General features: G+C 40.7%; 1 protein-coding gene across 1 annotated transcript; it reads left to right on the top strand.

The window, feature by feature from the left end:
- The first annotated feature begins 6,407 nt into the window (after nt 1-6,407).
- LOC122048016 (xyloglucan endotransglucosylase/hydrolase protein 20-like) lies at nt 6,408-7,603 on the top strand. The gene is made up of 3 exons (XM_042609609.1): nt 6,408-6,703; nt 6,787-6,980; nt 7,074-7,603. The coding sequence occupies exons 1-3, from the start codon at nt 6,443-6,445 to the stop codon at nt 7,450-7,452; spliced, it is 834 nt and encodes a 277-aa protein (XP_042465543.1). The 5' UTR covers nt 6,408-6,442; the 3' UTR covers nt 7,453-7,603.
- Nucleotides 7,604-17,914: the final 10,311 nt, after the last annotated feature.

The raw sequence follows: 17,914 nt of genomic DNA on the forward strand, positions 1-17,914 counted from the left end.
TCATTAACCTATGATAATTTTTTTTTTTAAAAAAAATATTCATTTGATCTATGATATAATCATTATCATGCATTGTTGTAATTTCTTAAAATTAAGGACAATGACATAAATTGACATCCTAGATAGGATAATCAAAGTTAAAGTGTAGATAGAGATGCATGATCCTTTAGTTTAGGGAAAACAACTTATCATATACCTCACAAAAATCAGAGTTGACTTGTATATGTATTGAGATACATTTGATATAAGTGAGATGCTAAGAGGATGAATAAAAGTTAAGATATTGATTTAGTGCTTCTATTTGAGTTTTAATTTCATCAAAATACGTAGATTTTGTGAAGTTCAATCATGGAGAAAGTTAATGCACAAGTTATGTGCATTTAACCCAAAAATCATAGTTGGAAATTATTTTTGAAAATCATTTCAAAATAATTTTGAAAAACCTTGGCGAAGTCTATTTGTCAATAGAAATCACCATTTATGAATTAGATGCAAAATTAGAGTGAAATATTGAATCTTTCAATAGTTTTCAATTTTGTATTATTCTTTTAAAATGAGACTTATTTTCATATAAAACTATTTTCCCCTTGATATTATATGACATAAGTAATGTCTATGTAAAATTTTATGATTTTTTGAATATCATAGAATTAATTATGAGTTTCTGAAATTCAATCTGAATTTGAATTAAAAAAATCAGAAACTTCAATCTATTGGCCACTCGGTCCAATCTATTGGGACATGCTGTAATCGATTGACAGCTCACATCAATCTATTAGCATTGGCTGGAAATGATTGCTAGTTAAAACCAATTGATTGACAGTGCTATGTTTAGTTGAAATGGTATGATTTTAATCCATTAAGCGACGTTTAGTTAATTTAACTATTTCTAACCCATTGAAATGCTTTGATAAGTATTTAAGGGTAATTTGCTTGATTAAAATAAGAAAGGATGGAGACTAATTTGTAGTTAAGAGGAGCTTTAGATTTAAGGTTGAATTTTTAACCTCATGAATCATATTTTTAGATTTTCTAAAGTTTTAGGCACTCAAAACCATTGTTGGTGAAACAGTTAAGGATAGGACATGTCTTGAGGGGGAGATACACATTAAAGACATTATTTGAATAAGAAAGAAGATTTATAAAAGGATGTTGGTTGAATGCTAAGGAAGAGCATTTGATACAATGAAAGGTATGAAACTTTTATTGGGATGTTTGAAGGATAAGAGGAATAAATCTTGGGAGAAGATTTTTTATGTGTGTCAAAAGAGGGGAATGTAGGGTTTAAGTTAGAAAACTCTCATTCATGCTTTGACATAGGATAAAGTAGGAAGTTGGGTTAATACATGTTAGCCTAATATTGTCAAATATCAAAAAGGGAGAGATTATTGGTGTAATCGTCCTTAGGTCAAGATTAACTAGTTTGACTAAGCTCGGGTTAGCTCAAGCTTGAGTTTTGATGTTTGTCAATGTGTGAGAGAAGTCAAGTAGGTCAAGGGAGGACTGGATACTTTACTGAGAAAATTTTAATTGGAGGTTAGACAATAGAAAGTCCTAGTAGGGCTAGGCGATATAAGACCAAGTTAAAAACTAGCAATGGAAGTCCTAGAGGGGTTAGACACTGGGTTAGACACTAGAAGACCTAGTTGGGAACTAGGCAATGGAAATTCTAGTAGGGCTAGGAAATGAAAAGTCCTAATTGGAGGTTAATTAAGCAACAGAAAGTCTTAATTGGAGGTTAAGTAGCGAAAAGTCCTAACTGGAAGTTAGACAATGAAAAGTCCCACCTGAGGTTAGGCTGGAGAAAGTGCAGGTGAGAAGTTTATCGAGTGACTAGTTCTAACTAGAGGTTAGATAAGGGAAAGTCCAACGAGAAGTTGGTAAGGGAAATGTCTAAGTGGGTCAAAGGTTGAATGAACACTTGGCACAAGATGAAAAATCCAAGTAAATAAAAGTTGATCAAACACTTGGTGAAAAAATCTTGGTAGGTCAAAATTGACCGGGTATTAGACAACGAAACCCTAAACTTGGATTTCGGGTGTTAGGGTTGAGCAATCGATTGACCTAAGGCAATTGATTAGTTAGGATATTTGATTGAGAGGTATTTTCGCGAATCACAGAAGGGTGTTGAATTGATTAGGACAATTGATTTAACATAGGTTACTCAATTAGGGCAATCGATTGAATGATTTTTTGTAAGGGAACAGAAAAGCTTGGAATCAATTGAGACAATCAATTTAGGCTTCACTAATCAATTGAGCTAATCGATTGGGGCATTTTCATGATTGAATAGAAGTTGCTGGAATCGATTGGGGTAATTAATTCAATATGTTTCAATCGATTAGGCTAATCGATTAGAGTATTTTCGCGAAGAACAAAAAGTTTCGAAATCGATTGGATTAATCAATTAGAAATTAATAATTGATTGGTATAACTCACCAATTGATTAGTTATGTGAAAAAGAATCATTCTGTAGATTTTGAATGGTCATACTGACGTGACAATCGATTGAAAATGAGGCTAATTGATTAAGAAGCATCAAAAGAACCCTAGAAAAGGGGTTTTGTGGAGTTTCTTCGATGCCGATTCTTGAGGTTTTGACAATAAATATTGCTACACTTTCTAAGTATTAAGAGACTAATCAAAGCAAGAAAAGAACAAGTAAAATAAAATTCATTGTTGTAAAATCATTCTCGATTTCTTGTATATTCTTATTTGTATTCTTATATTTTAGCTTATACGAGGCTTCTACACATTCGGAAAAGAGATCTTTATAATGGAGTTATGAGTGAATCCTTGAATTGGTCACATTAAGGAAGTAAATATAAAGTAAAATCTAAGCGTTAATATTCTGAAGATTTTTAATTTCGAACTTCTACAATAAATCAAATTCGAAGAAACGAAGCTCGCTTCTCCTAGGCTCTTGTATATCCTAACAATAGGAGTGCGTAGAGAAGCATGGCTATGTGTGCATTTGAGGGATGAGACAAGTTCACTATCTTGGGAAAGGATGGCTACAGCAAATTATGGGTTCGATAAGGAAAGATTGGGAATCACATTCGTTAAATAGATTCCAAAACAAAAAAAAAAGTGGACCGACACGCTAAAGGCTATTAGAGCAAAGTGTAAGATAATGACCTTAGACATTGCCTTAGAATTTAAATAGTAGTCTAATTACTTTCGCTTGTGAGTAAAGGGCCAAGGCCATCACTTCACCTATTGAAAATTTGGTGATCTAAAAACACACACATACACACAAAGAGTGAAAGGACAAAATTGTCTATTGAGTGACACTACTTCATGTCGCCATTGATGGTACCTTAGTTTACACCACTAATTTCTCTTAAAATCTCAAAATAAATTAGCCTTTCCAATCAACCGACAAGGGTCAAATAGTTAACATGAGGCATGACCCTTAACTACGGTGATAATGCAACAATCATAACGTTAATGATGGAGATTGTAATCTCGAGTGAGGTAACATGACAATATTTGACATTATCGTGGGTAGGCTAAGTGATTAAAAAACTTTAATGAAAAACAACAAAAAAACATCTCGAGCTAATAATAGAATCGGAATGACCTCCGGTGGACCCCGGGTTAAAGCCCAAGTACACTTATACCTGACTCCACCCTTGGGCATACAAAGGCTCACATCAAGAGAAGATGTCGGTAGAGCATAAAGAAAAAGAAAATAAAAATAATTCACATAGATTTTCATAGATTGGTTCTCTTTTATTATACGCGATAATCCCCATTCAACCTAATCAACTATCTTTTTCAAAATAATCATAAACAAAAGCTTAGAAGTTTCAATTCGACACTCCTGATTAAGCTGATCGTACTAATAAAAACAGGGTTTAAGATTCAATAAAATATATAATCAACTCGTGGTGCATATCCAGAGTTATTAACATCTTGATAGTATATATTATTATTATTATTTAATTTATTAGATTTGAATAAAATAAAAATTGACATATATATATGTCATTTTATTTAGATAAGAGACAAGAGAGCCAGCCATGCAGCAGCTGTACGCCAACTAGCTAAATACTTAAAAAAAAAAAAAAAAAAGGATTTTTCATGCACGCAATTAATTCCATGCATCTCCAGACTCAAATCGACAGCATGATTATCGAGAGCGGTCCACCTTATAAGAGTCGTCGTCAGCTACTGTCTAATCTCGCGGCGTTGACGTGTTACCTGCCACCTCGGATAAACTTCTCATGCAGCCAATCAATCACCGCCTCGTTTTGACCCCTTTTGGACGCCTCCCTGCATGCATGCACATCCGCCCCCCTTTCACATCCCCATCAAAGTAAACACGGATACATATCAAGAAAACGAAAGATTATCCCCGGGTGTACGATGCTATGGCAAAAGATTGAACGGATTTCCAGGACAACAGAAACTCCAATCTTGACACTATGTTAGGCGTCCTCGAAATTATGATGCAGTAAAAGAATGCTCAATTATTATCTAAATATCTATGATTTAATTTAATTATGATGTATTTATAAAAAAAATTTCAAATAGAATGTGTAATTAAGAGATGCTAAATTTATGAGTCATCCATCATAAATATTTTTTGATTTATACTAGTAATCAATAGAAATTTTTTATTAAATTGGATCAAATTGATTTTCCGAAATTAGATGATGCTTGGTAGAATCTATTTGTATTTTTTATTTATCTTATATGGATTGAACTTGTTATGTTTAAAATTAGTCGGTATATTATCAAAAAGTAAAATATTATCGGCAAAGAAGAGACTTCATAGGCTTCATACTCCTATTCTTATTGGGTAAAAGCAGGAAGAGTGCCTCAAATTTTATAAATCATCAAAACGGCTTCTATTGTTTTTGAAAAATTAAAATATAAAAAAAAACTCCATTAATAATTTTATCTTAAAAATACTCCAACAAATATTGTAGTAATTATCGAATAATTATGGTAGTGTATAGAAATTACTAAATAACAAGTATATCATGTAGCTATTATAATGTATTCACAATTTAAACTATATCATGTAGAAATTACTTGATATTATAATGTATTAACAATTTAATTTGATTAAGTGTAAAAGAGATGATTTTTATATTATAGTAATTACCGACAGTAGGGATCCTCTGATCCGTAAATTATAGATCAGGGGATGGTCCATTGCATGAGGACCCTTGATTTAGATAGACTTCACCTTTAAATAGACGGGGTCCATCCAAATCAAGAATCTAAAAAAGTGGATCATCCTCTAGTCCGTAATTTACGGACTAGAAGATCCGTCCTCTAATTATCGAATAGTTATTACGTGTTGTAGATAAGTCCTAACCTTTAAATTTTGGGTGTAGATCCTCTGGTAAAAAAAAAAAAAGGAAATGGATCATTTATAATTATGGTCGGATCATGATCGTGATCCGATCATAATTACTTACAATCTCTCCTTGGGTTCACTGTCTCCCTAAATTATAATTAGGGTCGAGGTGGGTGGTCGGAGGCCACCTGGAGACCGTCGACAGTGGACAAGTGGTCAAGCAACCTAGCGTCAAGGCGGGGGACGACCTCCGAGTGGCCTTTACCATTTGTCCAGACCCAAATTATAACCCGGGGATGATGAACTCGGAGAGAGATTATAACCAATTATAATCAGATCACGACCACGATCCAATCATAATTACAAATAATCCATTTCCTAATCTATTTTTTTTTATAGACCATAAGATCTAGGTTATTAAATTTTGAAGCTCGATTCTAAACTCTCAACACAATTATATCAAAAAAAAAATTATTTATCAACTTATCAAAATTATTTAAAATTTATTAAAATTACTTTAAAATAAGTATAGAAGATATTAAGTAATTACTAATGTAATAATATTATATTATGTGTTACATATTATAATAATTGCATAATAGTTTCATATTATAGTAGTTAACCGTAATTGTTAAAATAGAATTGAAAATCAACAATAATGCTATACTTGCTACTCATTAGCTTTCTCGTTATAACATCTACATGTAGCTGTTACAGCAACATCAAGGTTATTTTAGGAAAAAAATATTTAACAGGGCGCGCTTTTATTTTATTTTATTTTTAAAAAAGTGACGTTGATATGTTTATTTTAATTTAAGACCTCTTTTAATTTTTAGCCATTCTTATTTATCGGCTAAATTATATTATATCGAATAACGAAACTCCTCCTGTTTGACGATGAGTTGACTGGCGATGTTTCTGAGGACGAAGCCTTAAATTTTCTATTAATACGAATTATTTGTTCAGTTTTATTATGGTGAAAAAAAAAAAGTGTATGATAATTGTAACTCGTCCTGTCCTATCCATGCTTATCGCTTCCAGTACACGCAGTCCAGCTATATATATCCCTCCTCCAATCCCCTTCCTTCACACACTTCGATACCCGCTCTCCTTCCAAGTAAACATTCCATGGCGAGTGCCCCGTACTCGTCGTTCCTGCTCGCCGCCCTTCTCGCCCTCGTCGCCGGTGTCTCGGCGATCAACTTCCTCTCCGACGTGGAGATCACATGGGGCCGCGGCAAAGCCCTCAACAGCGACATCCTCCAGCTCACCCTCGACCGCGCCTCTGGCTCCGGATTCCGCTCCCGGCAGGAGTTCCTCTTCGGCCGCTTCGACATCCGCATGAAGCTCGTCCCCGGAAACTCCGCCGGCACCGTCACCACCTTCTACGTAATGATTCGTTTCGTTAGTTAAGAATTAATTAATTGACTAGTAAATAAAATCAAAAGTAGTAAAATAAAAAAAATTTGCAGTTGTCGTCGTTGGGGGGCACGCACGACGAGATCGACCTGGAGTTTCTGGGGAACGTGAGCGGGCAGCCGTACGTGCTGCACACCAACGTGTACGCGCGGGGGACCGGCGACCGGGAACAGCAATTCTACCTCTGGTTCGATCCCAGACTGGATTTTCACACCTACTCTGTTCTGTGGAATCCTCAAGAGATTGTGTAAGTTCGAATTAAATTAAACTGCATCGATCGATTGATGAAAATTTTAGGGGGGAAAGGATCGATTGGCTGACAATTGAGGAAAATTTGCAGGATTTATGTGGACGGGACGCCGATCAGAGTGTTCCGGAACAACGAACGGCTGGGGGTGCCATACCCGAAGAGTCAGCCCATGCGGGTGTACGCCAGCATTTGGGACGGCGACGATTGGGCCACGCGCGGCGGCCTGGATAAGACCGACTGGTCCAAGGCGCCCTTCATCGCCACCTACCGGGGGCTCACTGCCGACGCCTGCGCCGTCGGCTCCTACGGCTGCTCCGCTAACCGGCGCGGGTGGTGGAACCAAGTGCTGGACTTCGCCGGAATGCAGAAGGTGAAGTGGATGCGGGAGAGGTACATGATTTATAACTACTGCCGCGACCCCAAGCGGCAGACGGCGAGGGGCCCGCCGCCGGAGTGCGCGGTCAATTAATGAGTGTGTTTATATATACGCGGCGTGCGGGATTACGTATACGCATGTGGTTATATATGTGTTCGTATAATGCTTTAATTGTTTGATTTTGCTATGTATCTAAAAATTACGGTCGAATAAAATATTAAATATGCACGTTTGATTTTACGTATACGCATGGTTTTAAGTACTGGAGTGAAATTAATTATTAATTCGGTAGGAAACTACGATAATGGCCGTGTGTACTTGGAGAATACAAAATTCGATATGTTTGTCCTGTTTAGTCTCTTTATTCAAGTACGGACGGTAATTGATTCGTTTTTCTGTGATTTTTTACCGAGCAAAATCAGATCTTGCTTCGTAATTCCATGTAAAAATTGGATTTTGCTGTTCGCGGACGGCGGATGGCAGCAACGTGCTAAAATGAATACGTTCATCCTTTCTATTTCTATCCGTCTGTCTTAAGATCGATATGAAGAAATAAATCAGGCGACTGAGAAGATAAATAATAAATGGGATGAATTTATATAAGTTATGGAAATTTATACTTTCTCAGTTTAAGATTTAATCCCAAGATGTTATGTGGTAATCAATCTATAATTTACCAATTTAGATAAGTCCATAGGAGCCTGATGGCAGCAGCGTGCACAGATTGGTGATGGACACTGATACAACGAATAAAATGGACCACTGGAGTCGGAGTCGGAGTCGGAGTCGGAGTCGGACGATGGGATAGTTAAAGTTAAAAGTGTAAGACCGTTAGATTCGATAGAGGGGGGGGGGGGGTGAATATCGATTCGAAAATCTCGAGTTAAAACGCAGCGGAAAAGTAAGGAAGTAAAGAGATGAACAAGGTTGATTTTTACTTCGTTCGGAGCCTGTGACGACTCCTACTCGAAGGCCGTACTCCTTGAGTACTTTCGTCGGGCAATTCATGGCAATTCGGATAATTACAATTTACGTACAAATATTGCTAATGAAAGAAAAACAAAGCTATACCGACAACTAATGAATTAAAAGAAAACCGGAGTGAGTCGTCGGAGCTTTGTGAACGTCGTTGGAGCGCAGAGTAGTAGAGTGATTGAACTCAGAGTTCTCAGAAAATAGATATCTTGAAGCTCCTGCCTGGGGCTTCTTTTATATGCTGCTCCGGGCGCCTGGATCCCTTCCGGGCGCCTGGAATGTGACGTAACACTCCCAACCAGCATGCTCCAAGTGTCAACGTCGTCCTGGGGATAAAACTTGCCTCCGGGCGCCTGGATACCTTCCGGGCGCCCGGACTTCCGGGCGCTAGAACCATCCCGGGCGCCCGGACCCTCACTGTTTCCTACCTGCAAAATAGTGTTAGTCCGAGGCAAATAAAAACCCTGCATCACATATTGTAAGCACAATTATAGATACGCTAAGTAATAAAAATTAACAACAAGAGTATGACTTAGATTCCGTCTTTTCGAGACCGGAATCTAGTCACGATCTCGACTTAGATATCCGAAATGGATCTAAGCCGGATCGACGCCTAATGTTCCCTTTCCGGGAACGCGTCCTCGCAGTCACTCCCCTCCAGTGACTTACCTCACTTACCTGTCAGACGTCCGGTCAGCGTCCGGTCAGCCCGTCGACCTAGCTGGACTTCTCGCCAAGCGTCCGGTCAGCCCGTCGACCCGCTTGGACTTCTCGCCAGCTATCCGGTCAGCCCGTCGATCTAGCTGGACTTCTCGCCAAGCGTCCGGTCAGCCCGTCGACCCGCTTGGACTTCTTGCCAGCTATCCGGTCAGCCCGTCGACCTAGCTGGACTTTTCCTGCACACTTGATCAAAGTGTCAGACAACAACACAACTAACTTAACCTATTTGTCATTCATCAAAACCTGGGTTAGACCGTTAGTGCTACCCGCACCAACAAAAAGAAGGTCAACACTCGGGGCTAGTACGATCATGTGCCTTGATCAAGTGATCTAGCCGATCAGACTGCTGATTTGATTGGATCCCGAGTTCCTCAGGATCTATGAATTTAGAGTCATGTGCTTCGGCCAAGTGGTCTAGCCGATCAGACTGCTAGTTTGATTGGATCCCAAGTTCTTCAGGATCTATGAATTCAGAGCCGAGTCATATATTTTTGTGAAGTGGCTTGGTTGAGTGGACCGGAGGTCTGATCAGACATATTAGGCACATGGCTCGACCGACCAGAGTCTTTGGCTAAGTAAAAAAAAATGATTAACCAGGCTGGGTAACGTTGAGCCTGGGGTGATCGGCCCAGGGAAGTTTCCCACCGACCACTAGGGTAAATCGGAAAGCGCACGTGGCAGCCAGCTCAGAAGCCCAACATCCTTTGATTACACCCCATTTAAAAAAATGTATTTAAATAATCTTTGGCTAAGTAGAAAGGCTGAGCGGAGGTCGATGTTGGTGCAATATCCCTCAGGTCAAGGGTGACCTGGTTAATCAAGCTGAGTCTTGGTTAGGGTTTAGATGTTTGACAATAAGATATTGATCGAAGAAGAGTCATGTAGGTCACGGTTGACCGGATACTTGACTGGGAAGTCCTAACTGGCAAGTTAGGCAGAAGGAAGTCCTAGTGAGTGAAGCTAGGCAGAAGGAAATCCTGGTGAGTGAAGCCAGGTGAAAGTCCTAGTGAGTGAAGCTAGGCAGAAGGAAATCCTGGTGAGTGAAGCCAGGTGAAAGTCCTGGTGAGTGAAGCCAGGTGAAGATCCTGGTGAGTGAAGCCAGGTGAAAGTCCTAGTGAGTGAAGCTAGGCAGAAGAAAATCCTGGTGAGTGAAGCCAGGTGAAAGTCCTAGTGAGTGAAGCTAGGCAGATGGAAAACCCTAGTGAGTGAAGCTAGGTGAAAGTCCTGGTGAGTGAAGCCAGGCAAGGAAGGAAATCCAGATGGATCAAGGATGATCGGACATCTGGTGTTGGGAAGTCCAAGTAGGTCAAAGGATTGACTGGATACTTGGCAAGGAAGGAAGTCCAGATGGGTCAAGGTTGACCAGACATCTGGTGGAAGTCCAAGTAGGTCAATGGAGTGACCGGATACTTGGCACGACGAGTAAAAGTCCAAGTAGGTCAATGGAGTGACCGGATACTTGGCACGACGAGTAAAAGTCCAAGTGGGTCAAAGGGATTGACCGGACACTTGGTGGGGAGTCCTGGCAGGTCAAGGGAGTGACCAGATGCGAGGCATGATGTACCAACAGGTCAAGGTTGACCGGATGTTGGTTAGGGAGGTTTGGGACTTGGTTTTGGGCAAAAACCAAGTGCTGGATCGATCCGTGGATCGATCCAGGATGTGGATCGATCAGTGGATCGATCCAGATTCTTCCCAGCGAACAGAAAGCTTCTGGATCGATCCGTGGATCGATCCAGAGGTCCCGATCGATCAGCCGATCGATCAGGACGATGCTGCTTCGCGCGATAAGCGCTGGATCGATCCGTGGATCGATCCAGGCGCGTTTCCAGAGCACAGAGGCGCTCTGGATCGATCCGTGGATCGATCCAAAGCCTCCCCGATCGATTCGGAACATTTGAATCGATCGGGATCCGACCGTTGCGTCGGGTTTAAAGCCGCAGGCGAGCGTGGTCTTCGGTAGATCTTCACGAGCTCTTCTCAGATCTTCACCAGCTCCTCCACAGCTCTCTACAAGCACGTGATCGCCAGTTCTTGAAGGTTCTTGGAGGCTTTCCAAGTCAAGAGGCGGATCTATTGCAAGAGGAAGAAGTTAGGGTTAGGGTTTTTACTGCACATCTTGTAAGCTTTTGCTTAACTTGTATTTCCCTTTCTTCTTCTTGTATTGAGAGTGTTGTAGGGCTTCTCCGCCCTCGGTAGTTACCGAAAAGGAGTGTTTTATAGTGGAGGGTGTGTGCGTGGTGTGGATCCTTGGATTAGTCACCTCCTTTGGAGGTGGATACCAAGTAAAATCCTAGTGTTAGCGTGGTTGTATTTGTTTCTATATTTTCCGCTGCACATCCAAGAAGAAACAAGCAACGCCAAGCGACGAGCACGCGACGAGCTATTCACCCCCCCCCCCTCTAGCTACTTTTGGTCCTAACAAGTGGTATCAGAGCAAGGCCGCTCTTCACCGGAATCATCGCCGGAAGGGTCAAGCATATCAAGAAAAGCTAGAGGGTGAAGAAGTCGGAGCAAATTCTTCAAGTTCAAGACTTCATCAAGCTCAACTTCAAGATGCAATTCCAAGATGGACTTGGATTTGACACAAGGGTGGCTCCACCATACACTTCCACAAGTTTTGATTCTTGGAGATCAAGAATCGAAAACTTTCTTATGATGGAGATAGAGCAATGGTTTGCTCTAATGGAAGGCTTCGAGCTCCAACGAACTCCAAGGGCAAGCTTCTAAAGAAAAGCAGATGGAGCTCGGAGCAAATTAAAAGGGGCGAGGCAAATGACAAAGTGACCAAGCTTTTGGTCAACTTATTGCCTAGCCACATCTTGGCTCAAGTTGGAGAATTCAAAGATGCCAAGGAGCTTTGGAGCAAATTGGCCAAGCTTCATGAAGAGATCCCCTCCACTGTACGAGATCAAGAAGAATCCAGAGAGGGAGACTCTTTGGAGCAAGACCAAGAGGAGGATTCCGAGGTTGAGAGATGCTCAACCTCCGAAGAAGAGGAAATCCAAGAAGCTTCATCCTCAAGGGAATGCAACGAAGGGAACAAGGAGGGAGCATATTCCTTGTTTCATATTCAAGATGATGAAGCCTCCACCTCTAGGATTGAGGGGGAGCAATCCTTGGTGACGCCGGATCAAGAAGAAGGAGAAGCTTCTACATCCGGGTCAAGAGAAGAAAAGGAGGAAGAAGCTTCTACCTCCACAAGTCAAGAAAAATCAAATGGAGGAGAATCAAGGTCCGATCAAGAGGAAGCTTCTACCTCCGGATCCAAAGAAAAAGATGCCACCCCTACAAGCAAAGGTATAAATATTTCAATTAATAATAAAAATCATATTATATGCTTTGAATGTAGGGAACATGGGCACTACAAGAGCAAGTGCCCTAAATTAGCCAAGAAGAAGGGCCAAGTGGCACAAAAGGGCAAGGTGAAGCCCAAGGAGACCATCCCCAACACAAAGAAGAGCAAGGAGCATATTATATGCTTCTCTTGCAATCAAAAGGGGCATTATCGTAGTCAATGCCCCAAAGGGAAGAAGAAGGTCAAGGCTCAAGGAGGCACTAGTCAAGGGGGAGCCTCCAAGGTAAAAAGGAAGGTAACTTTCATTGAGCCTATTCCTTTGCAAAATGGTAAAAAGCATGATAGTTCAAATTTTTATCATTTTAATGCAATTTACCATAAGAATAGAAAGCATAAGGGCTTTAAGGAAAAGCATGTGGCCCTACATGCTAAGACTATCACTCCTAGGGTTAGGAATGTAGGTAATAGTCTAGGCAATAACTCTAAGGATTTTAGATACAAGCCTAGAAACCAAAATGCTCATGGACTTACTGAAAAACCAAATTCTAAGGATTTAATGATAGAAAATCAAGTCTTGAGATCAAGACTTGATAAAATGGAAAAGACCCTAAAAAGGATGGAAAACATCCTAAAAGGGCAAAATGAGCAAAACCTAGGGCTAGGAAAGTCAAAGCCATCAAATAGCCATAGAGGTTTGGGATACAAACCAAAGGCTAAGAAGGATGTGCCTAGTTATCATAGGATTCCATATAGTTATGGAACAAACCCTAGGTTTAGTGGTCAAGTCAAGAATACTAGGGAAGTCATCCCTAAGAGTATTTTTGCAACCAAAGTGACTAAGACTTCTAAGAAGTCTAAGAAAGTCACTAACAAGGTCACAAGGAGGCTATCCCTAGGGTTGACCTAGAAAATGTGACCAAGGCTTCTAAGAAGCCCAACAAGGTCACTAGGAAGGTATCTAGGGAAGTTATCCCTAGTGAGTACCTAGAGCATCCAAGGAGCACCAATAGGTGTTGGGTTCCTAGGAGCATCTTCTCTACCCCATAAATGGGTTAGAAAGTGTCAACTCCAATTAGAAGGGTAGTTAACCCAACTTTGAGGAAATTGACACTCAAGGAGCATTTTCAAGGTTTTTGTTAACCTTTGAAAATGAAATGGAACTATTATTTACTCCTTGAAAGAGTAAAATGTGCCTAGTGGTGAAAATTTGATTTTAATCTTAAAAGGCACATATTGGGAAATTCATAAGAGCTACCAAGTTGGGACTTTGGTATGTTCTTAGGAAATTTAAGGCAATCCGGGCCTAAACTTTAAAGTGCTACTCTTGTGGAAAAATGAAATATGCCAACATTTGAGGAATATGCTTAATTTCAATTGGCATAAATTAATCAAGGGAATTAGAAATGCCAATTTAGGTTTTGGCGTTTTCTTGACGCACTTAAGGGCAATCTAGGTTTAAGTTGTAAGTTTAGCTAAGGTTTTAAGGATACTTAGATAGTTAATCTAGGTATATTTTATTTATGCTAAATCTTGCCATGATTGTTTGCCCATCATATGTCATGACATCATGTCTACTTTTGCATTCATGACTTATTATGAAAAAAAAAAATACAAAAATACCATGTCATGACATTCATACATCATGTAGTTATAGGTTATTTCCTTTTGATGTATGCCATAACATTATCATGCATTAGTTTAATTTCTTATAATTAAGGATAAATGGCATTTAACAACACTTATTAACAAGTGACATCCTTGGTGGATGTCTAATATATATCTAAAATGCCTAGATAGATATGCATGATCCCTAGATTAGGGCAAAACCAAAATCTACATCTCACAAGACCTATAAGATGACTTGTATGTGTTTTAGTGCACATTAGATACAAGTGAGATGTTAGGATGATGAACAAAACTCAAGATGTTGATTTAGTGCATTCTTTTGAGTTTTAGGTTCATCAAAACACATAGTTATGTGTTTTCCCATCATTGGGAAAGCTAATGTACAAGTCATGTGCATTAAGCCCAAGGAATATGGTGGGATATTGGTTTTGAAAATGTTTTCAAAATGATTTTGGAAAACCTTGGTGAAGGCTATCTTTTGATAGTAATCACCATTGAATAGTTAGACACAAACTTGAAGAAAACACTAAAGTTTTTGGAAGTTTTCAAGTTTGTGTCAATCTTTGAAAATATGATGTATTTTCATAGAAAACTATTTTTCCTTGATAGTATATGCCCTAAACAATGTCTACACGAAGTTTCATAATTTTTGGATTTTTGTAGAATTTTCTAGGGGTTTCTGAAGTTGACTGAAATGGAACTCCGATCGATCCATGGATCGATTGGAGTGCCTGAATCGATCCATGGATCGATTCAGAAGGCATTTCCCGCGAGCAGAAGCTCGCTGGATCGATCAGCCGATCGATCCAGGTAGTCTGAATCGATCAGTGGATCGATTCAGAAAGGTTCAATCGATTGGAACCCAACTCCAATCGATCTAAGTTGCTGATTTTGGCTGGGAAAGCCTGATTTCAGCACTTTGAACCTATTTTAGTCTAGATAACCATTCCAAACCCTTAAAATACATTTGTATACATAAAAAGGGTGTTTTCGTGTTGAAAACAAGGATGGAATGGTAAAGGACGACTTCATTGAAGTTTAGGTTGAGGTTTGTTTCAAATTTTGAATATTTGAACCTCAAAAACTTCTAAATTTGGGTTTCCTAAAGTTTTAGGGATTCCAAGTCATTGTTGGTGCAATGACGGAAGTTACCACCATGTCTTTAGGGGAAGGTACTCTTTAAAGACATGAAAAACTATTTTTCATGAACCTTGGAAGGTGGTTAACCTTCTGTTAAGAATATGCTCAAGGTTGAGCATGGGTTGAAAATGGGGAGTGGATATCCTCATTTGTTCAGAGGTTTCAAAGGATAATGCTCAAGGATGGGCATTTACCTACATTGGGGGAGAATGTAGGGGTAAGGATAATGAAGGGTATGAGACCTTCAGTATCGTGTTGATCACAACGAGTGATGTTGTGAAGAACGATGAGTAACTCTTCAGGGGGAGAGTCTTCAACAAATGGAGGTGTTGAAGTGTGCCCAAAATTGGAGCATAGGTTGATGTGTCCAAATATGGGTCGATGTGGTTTATCAATAAGGGATTGATGTGTGCCAATAGGGGGAGAATGAAAGGGTTTGTGAAAGGAAGTAAGTTAGGCTTTCATTACCTAGAGGGAGTTTGCCCTCTTAGGGGGAGAATGAAGAGCTTAACTTATGCTTTCATTACGGCTTTCATTACCTAGAGGGAGTTTGCCCTCTTAGGGGGAGAATGAAGAGCTTAACTTATGCTTTCATTACCTAGTGGCATGAAGAATGAGGCTATGGGATTAGCCTAACTTACATGTGGAATTGTAAGTGGGATTGTGGTATTGTCAAACATCAAAAAGGGGGAGATTGTTGGTGCAATATCCCTCAGGTCAAGGGTGACCTGGTTAATCAAGCTGAGTCTTGGTTAGGGTTTAGATGTTTGACAATAAGATATTGATCGAAGAAGAGTCATGTAGGTCACGGTTGACCGGATACTTGACTGGGAAGTCCTAACTGGCAAGTTAGGCAGAAGGAAGTCCTAGTGAGTGAAGCTAGGCAGAAGGAAATCCTGGTGAGTGAAGCCAGGTGAAAGTCCTAGTGAGTGAAGCTAGGCAGAAGGAAATCCTGGTGAGTGAAGCCAGGTGAAAGTCCTGGTGAGTGAAGCCAGGTGAAGATCCTGGTGAGTGAAGCCAGGTGAAAGTCCTAGTGAGTGAAGCTAGGCAGAAGAAAATCCTGGTGAGTGAAGCCAGGTGAAAGTCCTAGTGAGTGAAGCTAGGCAGATGGAAAACCCTAGTGAGTGAAGCTAGGTGAAAGTCCTGGTGAGTGAAGCCAGGCAAGGAAGGAAATCCAGATGGATCAAGGATGATCGGACATCTGGTGTTGGGAAGTCCAAGTAGGTCAAAGGGATTGACTGGATACTTGGCAAGGAAGGAAGTCCAGATGGGTCAAGGTTGACCAGACATCTGGTGGAAGTCCAAGTAGGTCAATGGAGTGACCAGATACTTGGCACGACGAGTGGAAGTCCAAGTAGGTCAATGGAGTGACCAGATACTTGGCACGACGAGTAAAAGTCCAAGTGGGTCAAAGGGATTGACCGGACACTTGGTGGGGAGTCCTGGCAGGTCAAGGGAGTGACCAGATGCGAGGCATGATGTACCAACAGGTCAAGGTTGACCGGATGTTGGTTAGGGAGGTTTGGGACTTGGTTTTGGGCAAAAACCAAGTGCTGGATCGATCCGTGGATCGATCCAGGATGTGGATCGATCAGTGGATCGATCCAGATTCTTCCCAGCGAACAGAAAGCTTCTGGATCGATCCGTGGATCGATCCAGAGGTCCCGATCGATCAGCCGATCGATCAGGACGATGCTGCTTCGCGCGATAAGCGCTGGATCGATCCGTGGATCGATCCAAAGCCTCCCCGATCGATTCAGAACATTCGAATCGATCGGGATCCGACCGTTGCGTGGCGTCGGGTTTAAAGCCGCAGGCGAGCGTGGTCTTCGGCATCTCTTCACGAGCTCTTCTCAGATTCATTCCAGCTCCTCCACAGCTCTCTACAAGCACGTGATCGCCAGTTCTTGAAGGTTCTTGGAGGCTTTCCAAGTCAAGAGGCGGATCTATTGCAAGAGGAAGAAGTTAGGGTTAGGGTTTTTACTGCACATCTTGTAAGCTTTTGCTTAACTTGTATTTCCCTTTCTTCTTCTTGTATTGAGAGTGTTGTAGGGCTTCTCCGCCCTCGGTAGTTACCGAAAAGGAGTGTTTTATAGTGGAGGGTGTGTGCGTGGTGTGGATCCTTGGATTAGTCACCTCCTTTGGAGGTGGATACCAAGTAAAATCCTAGTGTTAGCGTGGTTGTATTTGTTTCTATATTTTCCGCTGCACATCCAAGAAGAAACAAGCAACGCCAAGCAACGAAGCGCACCGAGCGAACGCGACGAGCTATTCCCCCCCCCCCCCCCCCCCCCCTCTAGCTACTTTTTCTCCTAACAGTCGAATCTTTGAGAGGGGCATGAGTCCGATCCAAGCGCATCTGCAAATGAGAATCAATCGGGCTACGCAAAGGATTTGGTCAGTTTGCTAGTAAAGCATATTAAGGGTTCATCAATTCAACGACCTAATATTCCCTTTTAGCGCTTTGTGTAATTGTTGTCAAAGAAACTAAGGAATATTCCCTTTGTGTTCTTTATGAAGGAAGCTTCTACTCTATAAATCACATATAGTGAACCCATTTTCGGAAAGGTGTCAGAATGTCAGAAGTGTCAATCCTTTTTTTGGAAATGCATCGATGTTCGTGCATAGAGGAAAATTTACACTATATAAAGAGTCTTCTCCTAAAGGCGCAAGTACGCAATGCTACGCAACTTTAAGCACTCATAGCCCACTATTCATTTCTATTGTTCATTCTAGGCCATCTGTTTGACTTGAGCGTCGGAATGCCTGCGCCAAACACCTTTCCTTGACTCGGTT

The sequence above is a fragment of the Zingiber officinale genome, chromosome 2B, assembly GCF_018446385.1.
Source record: "Zingiber officinale cultivar Zhangliang chromosome 2B, Zo_v1.1, whole genome shotgun sequence".
In the NCBI taxonomy this organism is placed as follows: domain Eukaryota; kingdom Viridiplantae; phylum Streptophyta; class Magnoliopsida; order Zingiberales; family Zingiberaceae; genus Zingiber; species Zingiber officinale.

Excerpts from the sequence above, each read along its gene's own strand:
- LOC122048016 (XM_042609609.1), top strand. The coding sequence starts at position 6,443 with ATGGCGAGTGCCCCGTACTCGTCGTTCCTGCTCGCCGCCCTTCTCGCC. Across the intron at positions 6,704-6,786 it reads GCACCGTCACCACCTTCTAC|TTGTCGTCGTTGGGGGGCAC; the intron begins GTAATGATTCGT and ends AAAAATTTGCAG. Across the intron at positions 6,981-7,073 it reads TGGAATCCTCAAGAGATTGT|GATTTATGTGGACGGGACGC; the intron begins GTAAGTTCGAAT and ends GAAAATTTGCAG.